At 39.6% G+C, this 18,765-nt stretch overlaps 1 protein-coding gene across 3 annotated transcripts in view; it reads left to right on the plus strand.

The window, feature by feature from the left end:
• The first annotated feature begins 369 nt into the window (after positions 1–369).
• The window catches only part of RASA2 (RAS p21 protein activator 2), a 51,482-nt gene continuing 33,086 nt past the window's right edge, over positions 370–18,765 (plus strand). The window contains exons 1-5 of one of the 3 annotated variants that reach the window (XM_080605286.1): positions 370–1,098; positions 6,744–6,849; positions 12,028–12,131; positions 13,090–13,184; positions 18,611–18,687. In XM_080605286.1, coding sequence (XP_080461412.1) covers positions 1,035–1,098; positions 6,744–6,849; positions 12,028–12,131; positions 13,090–13,184; positions 18,611–18,687 — 446 coding nt within the window. In that variant the 5' untranslated portion in view covers positions 370–1,034. The other 2 variants (XM_080605287.1, XM_080605288.1) reach the window with 2 other exon arrangements.

Here is an 18,765-nt window from a genome sequence, read left to right on the forward strand (position 1 = left end):
GCGGAGAGCAGGGATGGGGTGGGACGCTGACAGCTGCAGGAAAAGCCACCAGGGAGTGGGACAGAGCAGGGCCTGACTGCCAGGTTGTGTGGCTCCATGCCATGTAATAATCATAACAGCGAGATTTGTGCGGGAGAAATACATGGTCAGGCAACCACGGCAGAGGACTCCAGTTAGAGACAAATAACAGATGCTGGCTCGGCACTTTCCAAACTTCCCTTTGGCAGGAGCAGACCGAAGAAGACTTTCTGGGCCCAAGGTGAAGAACCCTTATCCTCTACTAACCTACTTTAGAACTCAATTTTCCCCTTGTTACCCAACTAAAGTACCTCTTTGTTTTAGGACGCCAACCACTACAGGGTTTCACCAGAATTCGCGCCTACAGGGCCTGGAGGCTGAGGTACCTTCAGCGCGCCGAGTTTCACCAAACTGGATCTGCACCTGGCGGCTGGGTGGATGCGGGAGCCGAGGCAAAGCCGCCCACCACCGATACCGGGGCTCATTCCAGCCCTCAGCGAGGTCCCGGAGTTTCACGTTAGGATCTCTCTTCAGGAAATCCCAGCGAAAACGTGACGAAAAGGCCTTTTAATTCCCCGTGAGGGCAAATACGCTTTATTTGTACTTTGCCAGCACGCCCGTGAGGTGAGGGCAAGGCTCGGCTCCCCGCAGCTCCCACAGCCGCTCCCTCGGGGGGCTCCGCCGCCCCGCCCCATCGCCCTGTGACCGGCCGTCAGCCCGGGCGGTTCGCGCCCCTCACGGCTACGGCCTCCTTCGCCGTCGTGGGAGTTACAGGCTGAGGGAGCGGGGCGGCGGCGGCGGGGCCCCGCCGGGTGCCGGTGCCGGGCTGTGAGGCGGGCACTGCCCGCCTGCGCCCCGCTGCACCCCGAGGACTGTGGCGGCGGCCCCCAGCGGGGCGGAGCGGCCCGGGGGCGTGCGGTGGGGCCGCTCCCTCCTTCCCTTCCCTTCCCTCCCTCTCCTCCCTTCTCTCCTTCCCCTCCCCCGCCGTGCACTGCGCAGGCGGCGGCGCTGGCGCGATGGCGGCCCAGGACGGCGGCGGCGACGAGGTGCGGGTGCTGCAGAACCTTCGGGGCAAGATCTGTAAGTGGAGCCGAGGCCGGGTGCGCCGAGCCCGGGGGCCGTCCTGCGGGGCCGCCGCTGCGCCTTCGCCTTCCCTGGGGCTGCGGCCGGCGGGCAGCCCCGGGAAGGGAAGGAAGGAAAGGAAGGGGCTTTGTGGGGTGCGGGCTGGCGGGGCTGGGGGCTGGAGGATGGCCGGAGCCCCGGGGCGGCCGGGGAGCATCCCCCAGTGCTAGGATATCCGCGAGCCGGCCGCCGGCCAGCCGTGTCCCGTCCCTCCCTGCCTACCACCACCGGGCATCAGCGTGTTTGTCAGGCAGACGTTGCGAAAGTATCGATGTGCAGGAAGTCGGCGGGGGAAGGCCGCTCCGAAACGGCCGCTAACGCTTCTGTCTCTTGGCGTAGCGAAAGAGAGAGGCCGGCGGCCGGGGAGCGCTGGCTCGAACCTCTCGTGCGCTCGGCCCCGGGCAGCGGCGGGTGCCCCGCCAGGCTCGGCAGCGAGCCGGGGAACAGGATGTGCGCGGCTTCCTGGCGGCTCGGCTCGGCACGGCTCGGCTCGGCTCGGCACGGCGTGCATGCAGCCAGCCGGGCAGCCCGCTCGTTTCCTTTCTCACGCCGTCGGTCAGCTTTTTTGAGAATGAAGCGAAACGGGCCGGGTGTGGCGCCGTGCCGGGGTGGGGAGCCAGGTGCGAGGAGCTTTTGACTGGTTTAAATTTAGCTGAGGGGTGGAGGTGTTGCTCGAGCGCAGCGCAGGCTCGGGTTTGTCTTCGGTAAGTAAACGAGTGACTAGGCCACGAAAGTGGGAGGCTGTGGGAAACGGGGCTCGCTGCAGCGCGTGCTGCAGAGGGTTAATGCGAACCGAGCGGACAAGACTGAGCACACACTTCCTGAGACTTTGTTGTTAGCAATTATCGCAGAACTAACGCATGCCAGCTTGTCTAAAAAAAAAAAAAAGTCAGCGCTGGCTTATTTACTGACACTGTTCTGCTGCCTGACTTGTGTCGAGGGGTTTTGCAGCAGCTGGCAACACAGCAATTGACGAGGTTTTACTTTAGGTGATACTTGCGCCCAGCACGAGTTTTTGCATTAGATATTAAAAAGCACCCCCTGTATCTCTCGTGACTTCTGTTGAAGCCAGTTTCAGTGTCCTGTGCACGTGTTCTGTATTGATCCCGTTGTGTTGTAACTTTGAGTGTTAACGCATTTGAGTACCTGGCGAAAGTGATGGTGAACCAGAGGTTATCATCTGGTTATCACACATCCAAAGTTGGTTGCCAAAGATGGGCCTGTAAAATTGCAGGACCAATTTGGAAGATGGGTGGAAGTAATAAAAGATATTTCCTGAAACAGTGTGAGAAATCACTTGGGAAAGCTACTTGTTTTTTCCAGAAAAACAAAAACGCTTTTAAAAAGATGTGAGTTAATTTGCTGTGAAAGCTTGCAAACCCTCAAATCCCTAGCGGTTCTATTGGCCTCTTTGCCCAGCACAGGCTGTTTTATTTTCACTTCTTGCTCGTATCTTACTAATGTGCTTTTGGGGTGAAAACCCTTTGAATGAACAATAACAAACAGATGTAATAATATAATTCCCCTTGATCTGGAGGGATTAGCAGGAGCAGACTTCACTTTGGGAAGCTGGTGTTCATAGTCCATGAGAATTTTTTATAATATGCTTTTTGCAAGTAGAATATGTTTCAGTGCCTGAGTTTTGTTGGCATTTAAGCTATGAGAAGACTTAACACATTCATTTTGTATGTATTGCACAAGAGATCACAATTTTCAGGAGGCAGTTCTATGTATATAGAAAACACATTTGTGGTAACTTCTTATTTATGCAGTTTTACAGTACGCAAGTAGATGATAAAATCTAAAGTTAGCGATGCTATACAGACAGTGACAACAGATTTAGAACTGAGGCATGTACTTAAAAGTGGCTTAATTAGCTATTACATACCTAACAATGAAAAACAGAATAGGAACACATTAGCAATCCCTGGGACTCCGCGTGTTGTGTGGGATACCTGTGTTTGCAGCCTGTCTCCTCCCTCTGGTTTTCAGGTAAGAGGCAACATGAAGATGTGATCTCTTACTAGTTTAAGACCATGGGGTATTTTTTTGAACTTGAGCAAGTTTCCATTGGGGATCCACAGAAGGACAGTCGTTCTTTTTAATGACTCTTTTGTATTGGCAGCTGTATTTTGTGTCAGAGTCGTGACAAAAGCACTTTACAAGGTTTATGCGTATCCTGCAGTTTGAGGTATGTTTTACAGTGTGTTATTCTTAGTTGTGTAACTAGCTTTTGTTTTCAGGTTAGACCATGTAGTAGTAGGTTTTTAGGTCGTAATTGATTTAGTTGCGTTCATTTTTGGAAAACCTTAGTGGAATACGTGGAAAATAGCTAATTTATCACTTCCTAGAACTCATTTGACAAAATTCAGGACACGTTCTGTTTCAAACTTCTAGCACTGAGTTGTTTACACTGTGCGAATATATCGGGTTATGCTGCGCTCGTATAGTGGTTTTAATTGCTGCTATATAATATGTTTGGTCCCGCGAAATAGGTACGTAGCACTTCATGTGCATAAACTTCTATTTAGGTTCTTCATTTTGGGTCCCTGTTGTAGGATGTACACGAATTGTGCGTTTTCCCTCAACAGAGTGCGTTGTGAATAAATAGCATGTATCCATCCCACCTCCTGCTCCTGCTGGGTTTCTGATTGTGTTAACAGTGAACAAGCTTTACCTTGATGTTCTCATGCTCAATCTGCATCTAACAAGTGATGTGCAGAACAAGGGAGTTTGACAGAACTGTGGAATTTAGTAGGTTGCTCCATTCCTGTTACTACTAACTCATAATGTTCATGTAATATGGGGAGTTGGAGTTTCTTAACTGCTGTGCGTCTGCATTGCCATCGTTCTATGCTCTAGCACTTAACTTTTTATTAGCATCACAGCTTTTCCGTTTTGCTTAGGTTTAAGCTCATCTTACTTTGAAGTAAAGTTTCTCTATGGAGTTGTATAGAGACCACCTGTGTATATATTGTAAACAATATTTTATAAATATTTTAAAATCTAAACTAACATATATAATCGACCCAAGTTTTTTTTAGTACTGATATTTTTCGCTGATTTCCTAAAGTAAGTGGTTGAGAGGCAGTAAAAGTTAGTTCAAAAGTCAGGTAAGCCATAGTAATCGTGAACTTGTACATTTTCAGAATAAAAAGGTTGATGTTTATTATGTTAGCAATGCATTCCAAACTTTCCCTGTTGAATTAGGCTACTAGATATGTCACGTGAAAATAATTACTGTTTTAAATCAGTCTGGTGACTGAAACTGCTGAGTTGGTACATCAATAAAAAATAAATTGGTCTGTTATTGCTGCTGTTTGATCACTTGAACTGCAAGTTTAAGTATGCTGCATGGTTATAAATGACAGACACCCTGAAAAGGTTTGAAATACGGTTCCGCAATCAAAGCTAAAAATGCTTTTCTTTCTTATCTCCTCCCCCCCAAAACCGTTATTAGGTATTTCTGACTAACCATCCTTACTGCCTACATTTTAATTCGTGTTCTTTTAAGAAAACGTGAAACTACAGTATTTGTAATCTCCTTTCAAAGTCCACCATACAGTAGCTTTGCAGTGCCAATAAAGTTAGGTTATCTCTTAAATACTTTTATGTGAAGATAGGATGGTAAAGCTCCAGGGTATTAACTGAAATGTCTAAGATGCTTATCAGAAAAAACTGTCGGGTACAGTTCATGCTTATTAATTACTTCAGCATCTGAAGCTCTGGGGATTGCAAGCCCGTTGAGATTTCTTTTTTTGTATTCTCATTCATATGTTTTATTAAAATAACTTTTTTTTTCAAGGTGATATTCAGTCTCATGCTTCCCGCCCCCCCCCCCCCAATATCTCGCTTATGGGCCATTTTGAGTTTAGTTTCTTTTTAAAGTCTGGTGGCATTAAAAACCGGTTCTGTACTTGTCTCTCAATCTGTCAACGTTAAGTGTGGTGTTTAAAAATAATACGTATACTTCCTCCTCTCCCACACCCAAGTTGATGAAAAGCTCATTGATGCTTCTGAGAGCAGAGGTTTTAACCATGGAAGTTACTTAAGTGTCTGTTCATGTTTTCTATCAGTACATGTATTCCTGACTTCGAAAAGATCAGGGAGGAAGTTCAGTCTGGTGGTGAAACCACCGTGTTCCCTGCTCAGATACAGCATTTCCAGTGCCAGGCAGCACTTAGTTACGTTTCAAGACTGCCACTAATCTATTAAGCAAAAATAGAGAGAAGACAAAACGTTTCTGACTTTACATCTTAAGAGCATAGAAAACAAAGGTTATTTTCCAGTGTGCTTCATACCTGATTCTTTTTTAAAAAGGGACATATATGTGACATGTGAAATCTAATTTCAAGCTGAGGTCTCTGGAAGTAGAGGTGGTGTAAAGTTATTTAGATGCAGTAAGTAATTAAAACTCAATACTGTTTTAACCATGTTACTTTTTAATAGCTTATATAAAATTCAGATGATTTTGATTCCATGTTTTATTGGGGGGAGGGGTGGTGGTATTTCCGGTAGAAATATAAGGACACAAGAGGTCCTAGTTAAGGCCTAACGCAGAACACATCTCTGGTTGCTTGCATTTAAGATGATAACGTAAGTGATGATGGTGCAGAGAGAAGCTACTCAGCAATTAGGAGCCTCTCTCCTCAGGAGAGGGGACCAAAAACGCTTGGCTTGGCTCTTTCGGCAGAATCTGAGGTCAACGGGGACTAATGACTGTCTTCAAAGAAGGGGACACGGGGGGGGAAGTAACTGTTTAAGCTAAAGCATGGTATTGCCATAAAGAAATGTGTGTGTCTGCAGCATTTGGATTCTGGAAGAGCACTTTGAATGTTGGGAACTGTTTTTAGCTGTAATTGATTAGAAGTACCTATTTCACAAAGGGCTGTGTGGTATCCTGCATGTGTTGCTGCAGCGGCCTAGATTCACTGCCCAAGAGCTCTTTGTATTCCTGCATTGGCAGTCATCGTGTCCCATTGGAAACTTCCTTTTCTGTTCGTTCTTATATGTGGTGCACTTAGTCAATAGATGACTTTTCCCCTTCCCTATTAGACCAGACATTTAGGAAAAAATAAACTGTAGTCATAGCTCAACCTTTGAAAGTACATTGGTCAACTTAAAAGCAGCTAAAAAAAGTGAAAGACGAAGAGCAGATTAATAAGATTATATCTATCCCATCAGCTTCCTGTAACCAAAGCGTTAATGGAGGAAACAGTGAAGAAGAGTAGCTCAGCCAGGTGATGCCTTTGCCATACAACCTAATGCCGTAACCCTTCGGGCTGGGAGTCTCTCAGACATAGCAAGCTATGCGGGGTCAAGCCCAAGATGAGACCTCGAGGGAAAGTGCAGGTGCTGCAGGAAGCGGTGCTAATGAGTCAGTGCGTCATCGTCTTCCTGTCGGCTCTTTCTCCATGTGAACCTGGATATCAAAATTTCAGGGTGCATAGTGGGGCTTACAAATTGAAAGTGAGTAACGAAATGCATACTAACTGAATGGAAGAGTAAACTTTAGGCACCCATTAAAACTATGAAGCTTTTGTGTAATATTTTGTTGTTTTTTCCCCTCAGTACTTAGTCTTTTTTTTATTATTTATTTACAGATGATGCCAAACATTTAGTTCCCAACAAAATGAGAGACTTCTTCTGTACCATAAACCTGGACCAAGAAGAAGTTTTTCGTACGCAGGTAGTTGAAAAATCTTTAAGGTAAGCTTAATTTTTAAATGGAAATGGTAATCAAGACCTTCTTGGTCCAGAATAAAAGCAAGATGTGTGTCAATGTCCATGTGGTTTTGCTTGTATGTCTTTAAAATGAGAGCTGACTTGTGGCAACTAATTGGAAGCATTACAGCAATGTGTAAATCTTGAGAGTAGTTGAGAAGAAAACAAAGTGGAGGCTTGTGAGTAGTACAGGACTTACATCAAACATGCGAAAACGTATTTTGCTGTTACTGTATTTTGTTCCATTGGGCAGCATAACATTCTTTTTCTTGCCAGGTTATTTTCAAGGGAAAGAAGTCTGCTTGATTTCTTACTTTCCCTGTCATTTCATACTTCTGACGTGTAGTCAGTATGTATTGCTGGAATTCTGCTTTCAGTGTCTGCCTTGTAAAACCTGTTTCTAGAATGGATGAACGTGAACTTTTCATTTATAAAAGTTTTGTTTGCTGTGGGATGTTCCCCTGAATAAGCCTTATTCTCTCTTGAAATTCTTGTTGTTGGAACTGTAGCCTGTACTCAGGCAGAATGGCTTGCTTTGCCTCCCTGAGTTGTAGATTCTACTATTGTTTTAGAGCTTAAAAAACAATCCAAAAAGTCATGATAAAATGGCTGAAGTAGTCTTGAAACTTAGGTTCACTGATGACCCATACTGGAGGATCTTTGCAGCTGCATTGCTCAGAAGATCCGAGTGACAGTTTAATTTATTTTGAGGAGACATTAAACCTTCCTCTGAAATTCAAGAAAGTCTGCTAAAACTCTTATTTTTTTCCCCCAATTCTTGCGATTTCCAGTGGTTTCGTGGTAGTGTTTGTTTTTAGCCATCTTGCGAGGTGTTTCTAGGTCAGGATCATCAGACTACTCGTACAGGAAAGTTAAATGGGGAGTTTTACTTTTTCAGAACACCATTTTAAAGCCTCCTTATGCCTCTTCATGAATAGTAAACACTACATACATGCAACTGGTTAAATTACAAAAATTGACTCAGTGGTTACAGATGAGGAGGATGAGCAAAATATTTGGTCCTGATTGCAGTTCATTAATTTAACTGGAAGTGCAAATTGATGTCCTAATTGAAGTCAGTTTTTTAAACTCTACTGTCAGATTTTTGACATGTTGATAATCAAAATCATAGAAGTTTAATGTTATGCTTGGAAACAAGACCTGTAACATTTAATGTTTATACAGACTTTTTTTCTGTAATATCCCTTTTTAAGAGTTAAGTGGATACACTTAAATCACATGAAGAAAGAATTTCTGACTGTGCAGTAAAACATTGGCAAAATAAATCACCTTAGATTAACCTAATTTTTAATAGTACTGAAGTTGAACTGAAACTTAATTGAGAATATTGCCACTAGTTCTTTATAGAGGGAAGAACAAAAAATTCACTATAAGAAAATAACAGTTTTGGGGTGTCTTAAACAACCGGAGAACAATTTTCATGTGATATGAAATATCGTATCTTGAGAGTGTTTTGTTAGGAGCCAGTGTTCTCTGTTAGGAGGTGCATTTTTGTCTTCCCTGGCTACATAGGGAATTCTTTGATTCTGTGAATTACATCTGCATGAAGTTAGATCCACAGCATGAATAAGGTTCCCTACAAACTGATGAAATGTAATAAAATAAATCATCCTGTAGTAGCAGCAACCAGAATTGGATGCTTACTCTTGTATTACTAGTGTGTATGTGGTTATGAAGGCTGGTGCTTGTTGCAGAAACTTAATTATACCATCTCGTTGCTTATTACTGTGTTGATCTAGGGTACTGTAATAACCTAGAGGTATTGGAAAGGAAGATGAAAGCTTTGATATCTAAAAGCCTGCAAACTTTATAACTGCTTTTCAGTAAGGTGTAGTACAGTATAATTTTAGTCATAACAGCAACAACAATTGTTTGTTTTGTATTATTTACTCTCTTTTAGACAAGTAGTTCACAGTCTGTTTTTGTCACTGTTTTCTGGGTTGCAGATTTTATACAAGGTATAATCCAGATTGTATTCTACAGATACCTGCTAGTTATGCATCTGTGGAAGTAATTATCACCAGAATTAAAATGTCTTTTGGTTTCAGTTATTGAAAACCAATGAAGAAATGTTTTTTTTTTAAATGCAAATATGTTTGGGCTTCCATCAGCACTGTGATGATTTTTAGAAGTACAGATGTGAAGCCAATGACTTTTCAGAGCTGAAAATACAAGGATTAATACTGAAGTGAAAGAAGAATATCCTGTCTAACGACTCAAAAATGTTTCCTGACACTATAAGAGATTTCTGGGGGTTTTGAAGAAATTTATTTTGTTTTCCCCTTGAAAGTTTAAAGAAGTTTGAACCTCCTCAAATTTCCATGGTCATATATAAGGAAATATGGAGGGAGAGGTTGCAGTATGTGTTGCATTTTTTGTTTAAACTATTTTTTATTAAACTTTGTGCAAATGCAAGGTTATAGCAAGAATTTAATATCTGGATACGACTGTTGCTTTTATCAAAAGACAGATGTGGGTGTATTGGTCAGTTTTCATCAGTGAATTACTGGTTTAATATGACAAGGAAGGGAAGAGCATATGAGTAATATTATACGTTTGTTTAATCTCCTGTATTACAGTAATCCAAAAGGCCATCCAGTTCTTCCTGTATGACAGTCTGGTCTTCCTTTGAATTAGCATTATCTTCTAATTTTGTATCTGTCACAGTCTTTAAAGTTCTTGCATCAAAGTCACAAATGAAAGTACTAAACTGACTGAATCCCTGAGGAACAGGTAGAGTAAGTTCTCCATTTTAATTATTCCTCATTGGTATAACCTATTGTACCCCTTCAGCCAGTTCATATACACCTTAGAATTTCTTTACTAATCCTTTGTATTCTAAACCTTAAATTTGCTCTGTATCTCCTGCTTTGCTAAAGAATAGTTAACAACTGATTGATACAGCAGTGGTGGTATTCTAGGTAAGGAAAAATGTACCAACATGATTAAAAAAATGAATTACATACTGTTTATGTTCATACTGTTGACTCGCTCTTTCTTGCAAATCTGAGGATTCACATAATGTTGAGTTCAAAATAATGATTGGTAGTAACTGGTCTTTTTTTGATATATTTGTGAAGTTCGTTCTTCTTAGCCTTAGGATATGGCTGCTAAATTGGTTTTTGGAAGTCAGTACTAATAGTCTCCATCCCACAATAATGAATCATTATCTGATTGTAATTGCACACATACAGCTGTGTAGGTATGGTAAGAATAAGCATTTAACTTAGTGATATGCAGTTGTTGAGTTGTACACCATGCCAGCTTGTGCACTCGCTGTTCACGCTTTCCACTGTAATATCTTTGTTTTTACTGCTGCAACTATTACTCGTGTAGCTAGTCAGGGAGCCGCATCATGGAATTGACCTAAATTGGAAGTAAGACTTTTTTATCTTCTGGTGAGTTACTGTGTCAATACAATTAAAATGAGCAGTGAAGGTAATAAGGAAGTTGAGGCTGCTTAAGGCTGCACTGCTGCTAAATAAAGGTAATGCTCGATAATTTATACCTTCACTGGTGCTGCCGACAAGAAGAACCTAGCTCTCACAATGAGTTGAATTTCTTGGGTTTGAAATCAGAAGAAGGGGAAGACAAGTGGGGAGCTGAGAAACTATAAGCAGAGTTTTCAGCTGAGAATTTTTAAGTTATATCGCAGTGTAATGCAAAGTCCAGTAATGATTTGTATGTTTTGAAGCCTATGGTAAAAGTTATGTGTTTGAACAAAGTGAACATTTTCACTTGTGGAATGTGTTATAATGAATTCCTGGAGTTAAAGCTATTGATTCTGAGAATAGGTTCAAGAAAGTTGGAACTCTAGTTTTTTGTGCTTGTGTTTTCACCCACTTTTTGTATTGGTTACCACCTGCTTTCTTTATTTTGAATTTATTTAATGAGATACTGGTCCTTGAGCATTTGATGTCTTTTCTCTAATTATTTTGGAGGGAAGAAGGTAGCTGTGATTTGACCTGGTATTTTTTTGCATAGGAACTACCATAAACGAATGGTTCCAAACATAAGCTTATTTGTACTGGTTTAATAAACAGGTATTGTAACAATACAGTGTCAGCAAGGTACTTTACTAGAAAATGACAACAAAAACTTAATTTCTGAGTTTGATCTAATTGTCATTGCTGTATTTTTCTGTAGAAAGAAAGCAGAGGCTAAAATTTGTTTCCTGAAGCTGTGTACCTTTCCCTTGTGATGATAATACAGCGTTGTAAATGAAAGTATTTTAAGTCTGTGTGAATCCAGTAGTTTCAAAATAGTTTTTTTGTGAATGCATTTAATTTTCAGATTTCACAACTTGCAGTGACACAAGCATTGTGGTTTTGTCCAATTTTTTGAAATTCAAGCTACTGAATGCTGCCTATGATTGGATCAATAAGTTTACCTTAAGTTTAACGGAAGCATGCATACCTCAAGTGTGAAGATACGGAGTACACTGTGTGAAATGTCTGTAATACGAAGGAACCCAGAGTCTTTTTAGAATAATCTGCAAATACTTCTAGCTGTTAATTGGTACAGCATGCATGGCAGTTATTTAAGGTAAACTCAAAATGTTATATTAGACATCACTAGGTGGAGAAACGCAGTGATCATTTCAGCATGCAGGAGAATGTGAGGATGTGAGATGAACATTTCTTTCACTGTTCTCTTACACTTAGGGCTTCTTTTTACAGGTCTGAATCTCTGAGTATTAAATCTGATGCAGATGTTAGAGCTAAACATGCTGGCAGTTAGTGAAGTAGTTCGTAAGTTGCGTTTTACTGTAATTTAACCACATACAGAATGAGAAAAAAGTTTTTGTCTCAGGAAATCATTTAATTAAGGATGGTGGGTAGAGAACCAACTAAAATGACTTTGAGACAGGAAGTGAAATTGCAGAAAAGACAACGCTCTCTATGTGTGTACTCTGATTTTTATATATAAAAAAAATGAGCATACAAAAAGCACTCTTATGAAGTTTTAACTTGAAGTCTTAGTGTATGTTTTGCAATGAAATGACTGTGGGTGGCTTTGACAGATGAGCATGGTGGTAAAGGCCAAGTTCTGTGATTGCAATATAAATATAGCACTTTAGCGTCTGCTGTACAAATTATATGAAGTGCCTTTTCCATTTTAACTTTCAGTTTTTCTTTTCAGCCCTTATTTTGGGGAAGAGTTTTACTTTGAGATTCCAAGAACATTCCAGTGGTTGTCCTTCTACATTTATGATAAGAGTGTTTTACAAAAAGACCTGCGTGTAGGTAAGTTCTGGGATACTGTCTACATTTTGCATAATGTTTGGTTGTTTTCAATATCTGTAGTTTCATGGATACAGTTATTAAACTGATGTGTGAGTGCATACTGCCCTTATATATCTCTTAAGTTTGAAAAGCAGGATTTTGTTTCCATGTTTTATTATACTAAAATATGTTTATTTTTTGGGCTAATGGAATGTTTTATGGTCTTACTACGTTTTGTAAATTGTTTGTTTTTTTCTCCAACTCTGTTCTAGTAGAATATTTGAGCAGCTGTCACTATTTGTATATCTCTAAAGAATGAACTGGTTTTGCAATCGTTGAATACTTGTTAAAACTATACACATCAACTTTTTCTCTGCCAGGACAACATGTAAACCTAGTGACTTAACAGTTGCTGCAAAATCGTTTACATAGTGTAACAGAAAAATTACAGGAGGTGGATTATTTTGACTGTCTAATGGCTCTAGTTGAGCTGCTATTTGGATATAGTTGCTATAAAGCTCTTAAGTTGTCTACTGTGGATGTAGGCTTCATGTTACTTGAATTGAGGAAGGAAGTCATTTGCACCAGGATGCCAGGTAATTCGGTATAACAGCTTTCCAAATAGCAATCAGGAGAGCAGAAGGTGTCTACCTTCAATTTCCTATTTAAACATTCTTCAACACCATTACTGTTCTCTCAAACCTGTATTGTCTTATTTCCAGCCACAAGTGTGTTCTTTACTTCATGTAATCTTTTTTTAGCAATGTCCAAGATAACACATCATAAGGAGCTGAATTGGTTTTGTGTAAACTCATTCACTATTTTAATGCATCTGCTTCAGTTTGATTCATGTTTCTTGCTTCCATGAGCTTTTCATATAGCATCACCAGCTTAAAAAACAAAAAAGTTTCAAAAAAAGAGTCAGTCCTATTGAGATGAAAGTGATATTTATGTTTTTCTCTTCCTGTTCCTTCCCCAGGAAAGGTGGCAATCAAAAAAGAAGACTTGTGTAACTATACAGGGAAAGAGAACTGGTTTATGCTTCAACCTGTTGATTCTAATTCAGAGGTTCAGGTAATTATTAAATTGCACATCTATATTTTTTTTTTTAATTAAATATAGATAAGTATACGTAATGGTAGAAGATTTTATTGAACTGTGACAGAGGCTAGCATCTGTGTAATGAGTCAGTTTTGTCTTTCAGCTTGATTAAAAAGTAATGCATATTCGATATTTCTAAGTTGGCTGTATCGTTCTTCATGATACTCTTCAAAACTGGTAAAAGCAGTAGCTGTTTGGGAAATGTCTAACAGTATTTTGATGCCAAAAATGTTTGGTGCAAGAAGAGCCATGTGCTTGAGAAAGGTGAATGATTTAGGAAACTATGGAGTCATTTTTTATTCAGTTTTGTGTTACAAGCTGAAATGATTATGTAACATGAAGTGGTAACATCTCCAAAATGGGAGTTACTTCTTGTGCTGTGCTCATACATTTATTTTATTTTGAAATACTTTCCACATAACAACTTTCCACAATACTTTCCTGCAACAAGTAAGTTGTACTTCAGAGCTGAATTTTGTCTGTGTTTCAAGTCCTTCTGACAGGATTATTCTAGTAATATTTTAAAATTAGGTGACTCTAGAAGTTGTAGCTACTCTGTCTTTGGTTGAAGAAGAAAACAGAACAGTATTCTTGAGAATCTATTAGCCCTGTTGCTAAGATAGCCACTTAAGTCTATTTTTTTTTTTTTTTGGATTTACCTGAATCTTGGACATCCTTTCTGGAATTTTCAAGAATTAAACTTGCTGACTCCTACAAAGTAAAAATAAAGTAGGGGTGGAAGAGATGGGGGATTTACAGATCAGTCATTCCATAATACCACCTTACTTGTAATAAATTTAGGATTTCTAGGATCACAGTGCAGTCCTATCGCCGAAGGTGTAGACCCATCTTCCAGTCTGGTACCATAGCTCTGTACTAACACTGGTAATCTGACATGGAGGTGATTAAAAGTTCAGCAGAGTAAAAGTACTATATGCTTGAGTTCATACAAGGTCTCGGTTCATCCGTTTATAAAATAACTCCACTATCCATTTGTTTGTTTTAACTTACTTTTGCACAAGCTTTTTTTTCACTCTGTTTTGCTCTCTTTTCCTTCCCAAAATAGAGATCACAGATACTGCTCAATGAGTTGATACTGTTGTCAGCTGCCTTACCGTTTTTTTAATCAACCTTATCTAGATGATTTTTTGGTATGCTGTACAGCTTTTGCTGATGCATGAAAGTATGCCACTTAAGCTGCCTTGCTGAACAACCTGAACTAAATAAAGTGGTCCAGTTGTATTAAACTGACAAATAAACAACTGTATATTTTCATAGAATGATTTGGGTTGAAAGGGACCTTAAAGGTCATACAATTCCAACCCCTTGCCATGGACAGGGAGGCCTCCCACCAGACCAGGTTGCCCAAAGCCCAGTCCAGCCTGGCTTTAAGCACAGGGACGGGGCATCCACAGCTTCTCTGGGTAATATGTGGTAACAGTTCTAGTAGATATAACTGCATCTGGTGTAGTTATACTGATGTAAAAATGTTGTAGGCCAGATATTACCTCCCTCTTTAAAGCAAAGTTAACCTCAAGCTAAAATTTGTTCGTTTAACTTTTTTTTTTCCAAAAAGGTTGGACATTATTTCTTCAATGTGTATGGGGGAAGGGAGGCAGCCTTTCCATGGCCATTGAAAGTGTATTAAAAATTACTTTAATTTTTAGTAAGCGTCTGTTGTTTTATGTTCCTAGCTTTTTTTTGTCAGTGGTGGTTTTGCTGCTAGTAACAATAATATGAATGGATATTCATTTTGTTAAAACTTTCTGCTTTGTCCACTAGTTCTTGAGTATAAAAAGTATACATGAATGAGGGAATGCTGAGCAAATCAAGTATTTGAAAAGCTTTGTGGAGCAGTATGTGTTTAGCTGCAGCTGGTGCAAACTTCTTAGCAAAACCTAAATGCTTTAAATGTTCTAAAATGCATGTTTGCTTGTTTTGTTTTGTTAGTCTTCATATAGCTGGTTTGAAATGAGGTCATATTGTTAAACGTGCCCTTGATCTGTTCCGTTACTTGTAACGAGAGTGAAAAATCTTATATAGATTTGATCTATGTTTGTAAAATATATAAGGTCAAAATCTGTCACACACTTCCAAGGTTTTTGAAGATAAATTTGTTTGCTGTTCTCTTTCTTAACGTTGATAGGTTTTACAATTACTGTAGTATTGTACTTCCAGTAGACTCCCCTGGCCTTCCTGTAGAATGCATAGGTTTGTTTGGAAAAATGGAGATTGAGCCTCAGTCCAGCTTGTGGATTCTGGATTCATAATGGCTCAGATCTGTAAACCTAGGAAAGAAGAAAGGTCGGGGTAGAGTAAACCTCAGGATGATCCGAGTTGAATAGTTTTTGTTAGGACTACAGAACTGTGGGCCAGTGCTCGGAGCTCAGTGTGGAAGGCTGCAAGATGTGGCGCACATCAGAAACACGGTATGTGTTTGTTCTAACCTAAAATGAGAAAGCTGGAAAAAAGCCAAATGGAAGCTGACAGAACCTGTATCTGGTAGGTAGAGAGGTTTGTGCAGTAAGCTCACGGAATTAACTATTGCCTATCATGCTAAATGTGGGACTGGTACATAATTTGTGGAGTATTCTGGAGTACTTTTACTTGGCGTGTGTCGTGAGGACTTGAGATTACTAAAGATGCTCTGAGTGGATAACCTGGGCTGTTTTAGTGAACTTTTGTTCAGGTTTTTTTTTTCCTTTCATACAAAAGCTCTCTAGCTTTTGGCATAGAAATTTTCTTTTGAGATGTTAGTGTGATTTGTATGTCATAAAGATGATTTTTGTATTCCTACAAATTCAGCAATTCATCTGTGATGTTTTTCCATTGAGTTAGGGGAAGTGGAAGGAGTAGGACAGAGTTCAAGAGAAATACTGCAATCTAGAGTTTCTGATACTGAGGGAGGAATTGGAGAATAACTCTTAGCATTTCTGAGAATGGGAGTTACTGAGAATGTGTAGGTTAAATATAGTTGTAGCCTACCTTTGATACAATAAAAGCATGCATTTCTATCCCTTAAATTTAAAGGCGAGAAGGTTTTATGAAGAAAAACAACACTGTCAAAAAACATTTTGTGGTACACTTAAAACAGTAGTGTGATCCTGTATGTGGAATGTGGGCACAGTGCATGACTGCCTTTTGACGTATATATTTAAAGCACATTTGCCAGCCAGTTTCCACTTAAGAGCTTTAGAAAACTTTAATTTAGTATAGATACTTGTAATATTTTGTAATGCAGAAGTGATCTAAATATTAAAAAGAAAAAACTGTGCAACTCAAGTGTTCTTGTGGTTCTGAATTTTAGAAACAGCTAACAGCTCTATCTTCCTCTAGGCAGTATCAGGAAAGGTAATTGTCAATCCATTTGTAAAATTAAAATGGAACCACCTTGCCTTTATACAGCACAGAGATTAACAGGTGAAAAGCCCATTTCATGGCTTTTTGTGTGCTGCTTATTGTATAAGAATGGATCATTTCTCTGCATTTCAGTCTAAAACGAATCTGTATAACCCCGCTTAAAACCCAGTTGCATACTATGTCGAAAGCTCTGATATAGATCTGCAGATCAGCTACTTTAGCAAACCATCATGCTGCTCTCTGTAGACAAAACAAAAATGTACTTGATATTCTCCATACTCGTCAGGGAAGTAATCACATAGATACAGCCATTTTACTATAGCTGTTGTGGTGCTGAGTTTTGGAGCAACTACAGTTATAAATAACGTTTCCAGAAAACTTTCTATTATATTTCTACTTTGTGCAAAACTTGATTTTTGAGTTGTTTTTGTTGTTGTTGTTTTTTGGGGTTTGGCTTTTTTTGTTTGTTTTTAAAGAAGAGCACGAAAGACAGTTAAGGCATTCACAAGGTCTGCATACTAGAAGTAGTTAGGCCAGTTGTTACCATAAATACTAACAAGACAACAGTGTTGTCCTTTTGCTTGTCATTCAAAAACTTCGCTGTGTAAGGCTGTCGGCATGTTTCTCAGTGTACTGTTTTTATCCGATAATTCTATTTTTGTAATTGAGTTTCTCTGCTTGACAAATATTTTCTTAATGTACCTGTGTTCCAATGCATGTAGTAACAGTTTTCAAAACACTTGGCAGGAATCCCAAAATAGTTACATTTAAGACTTCCTTATAAAAGAAACTTCACTTCTCCTCCCATGTGATGTACAGAGAGAAATACAGCCTTTGCCCCAGGGGTTTTACAATAATAACACTTCAGTTTTATGTCAAAACATACGTGCTTTAGAAACGTGTGCAAGGTCAGCTAAGGGTTTTATTTCCATTTTAGTGTTGTAGCAGCAAAACTGTAATCAAAATTATAGCTTGCTTCCTTCGAAACACTTCAAAATTGTCTTTCAGATCACTTCTCTGACTCTTGCCAAATTCATTGTTCTGTTGAACAAGAATCGTGACCGTGGACAGACCAATGTCTTCTGATGTTAGCAAATGGTTGAATCCCAAGTGTACTAAGGAGATGATGGTACAGAGGAAAGACTGCATCATGGTCTTACCTCATAGATGTGAACGCCAGCACAAACACTCAAGCAGTAAAAGGAGTAGCAGTATTGTCAAGGCAGCAGATGTTTGGAGCAAGGTTTATAGTACCAAATTTTGATCATACCAAGAAAGGTGTGTATTATGACTTGTAGTGTTTAGAGCCTTTTATTGAGTGGATAGCGTAGGCATGCCCTTGCTGAGTTCCCAAGTTAATCCATATTGTGCCATCATTTATGTTATGTTTTTTTGTTTGTTTGTTTTCTTAATACGTCTTTGTAACTGCCAAACGTCACCTGACATCTCAGAAAAAGAAAAGGAGGAAACCAGCTTAAAGCTGTGCTGGAATTTGCTAGGATTTCTAGAGGATAGCCTGACCGGACTGTATTTCACAGATGTATGTTAAAGGTTACTGGCTATGGCTACCATATTACTATTGGTAACTACTATTACCAGCTGCTATTCTACTTTTCTAAATATACTTAGCTGCTTGAGATTCTAAGGTCACTTTAGAACTTTTACCTGAAATGGTCTTAAATCTACCATTCATTAGTTCAGGGGTTCATCCCGTGCATGGGACAAAAAAGCTGAGAGGGACTTCTGCTCTTGGTACTTCCTCATGTGGGAAGAAATGTTGTTTTTTTTTTGTATGTTAGATCTGTGGAGGCTTGATGCAATTTGTGTTCTGTCAGCTGTTGAGGATGGTAATGCTTCTATTAGTCATTGTATCTCTGAGTTCAAACATACTCACAGGATATGTGCTTTAGAATAGCTGTTTGTTTGAAGTAGATATATTGGAATAACCTTAAGTGATTTTTAATTATAAACCATGTTATTGTTCTAATTACTATTAAAATAAAGCCTTTTAAAACTATTGGTTTTTTTTTTTTTTTCAGGGAAAAGTTCACCTTGAATTAAAACTGAATGAGCTGATAACAGATAATGGATCTGTGTGCCAGCAACTGGTAGTACAGTAAGAAAATACATTAATCCTTAAATATTGAGTTGTCTCTTAAAGCATAATGTATTTGTCCCTTTCAATACTGAATGT

The sequence above is a fragment of the Anser brachyrhynchus genome, assembly GCF_964034855.1.
Source record: "Anser brachyrhynchus genome assembly, chromosome: 9".
Lineage (NCBI taxonomy): Eukaryota > Metazoa > Chordata > Aves > Anseriformes > Anatidae > Anser > Anser brachyrhynchus.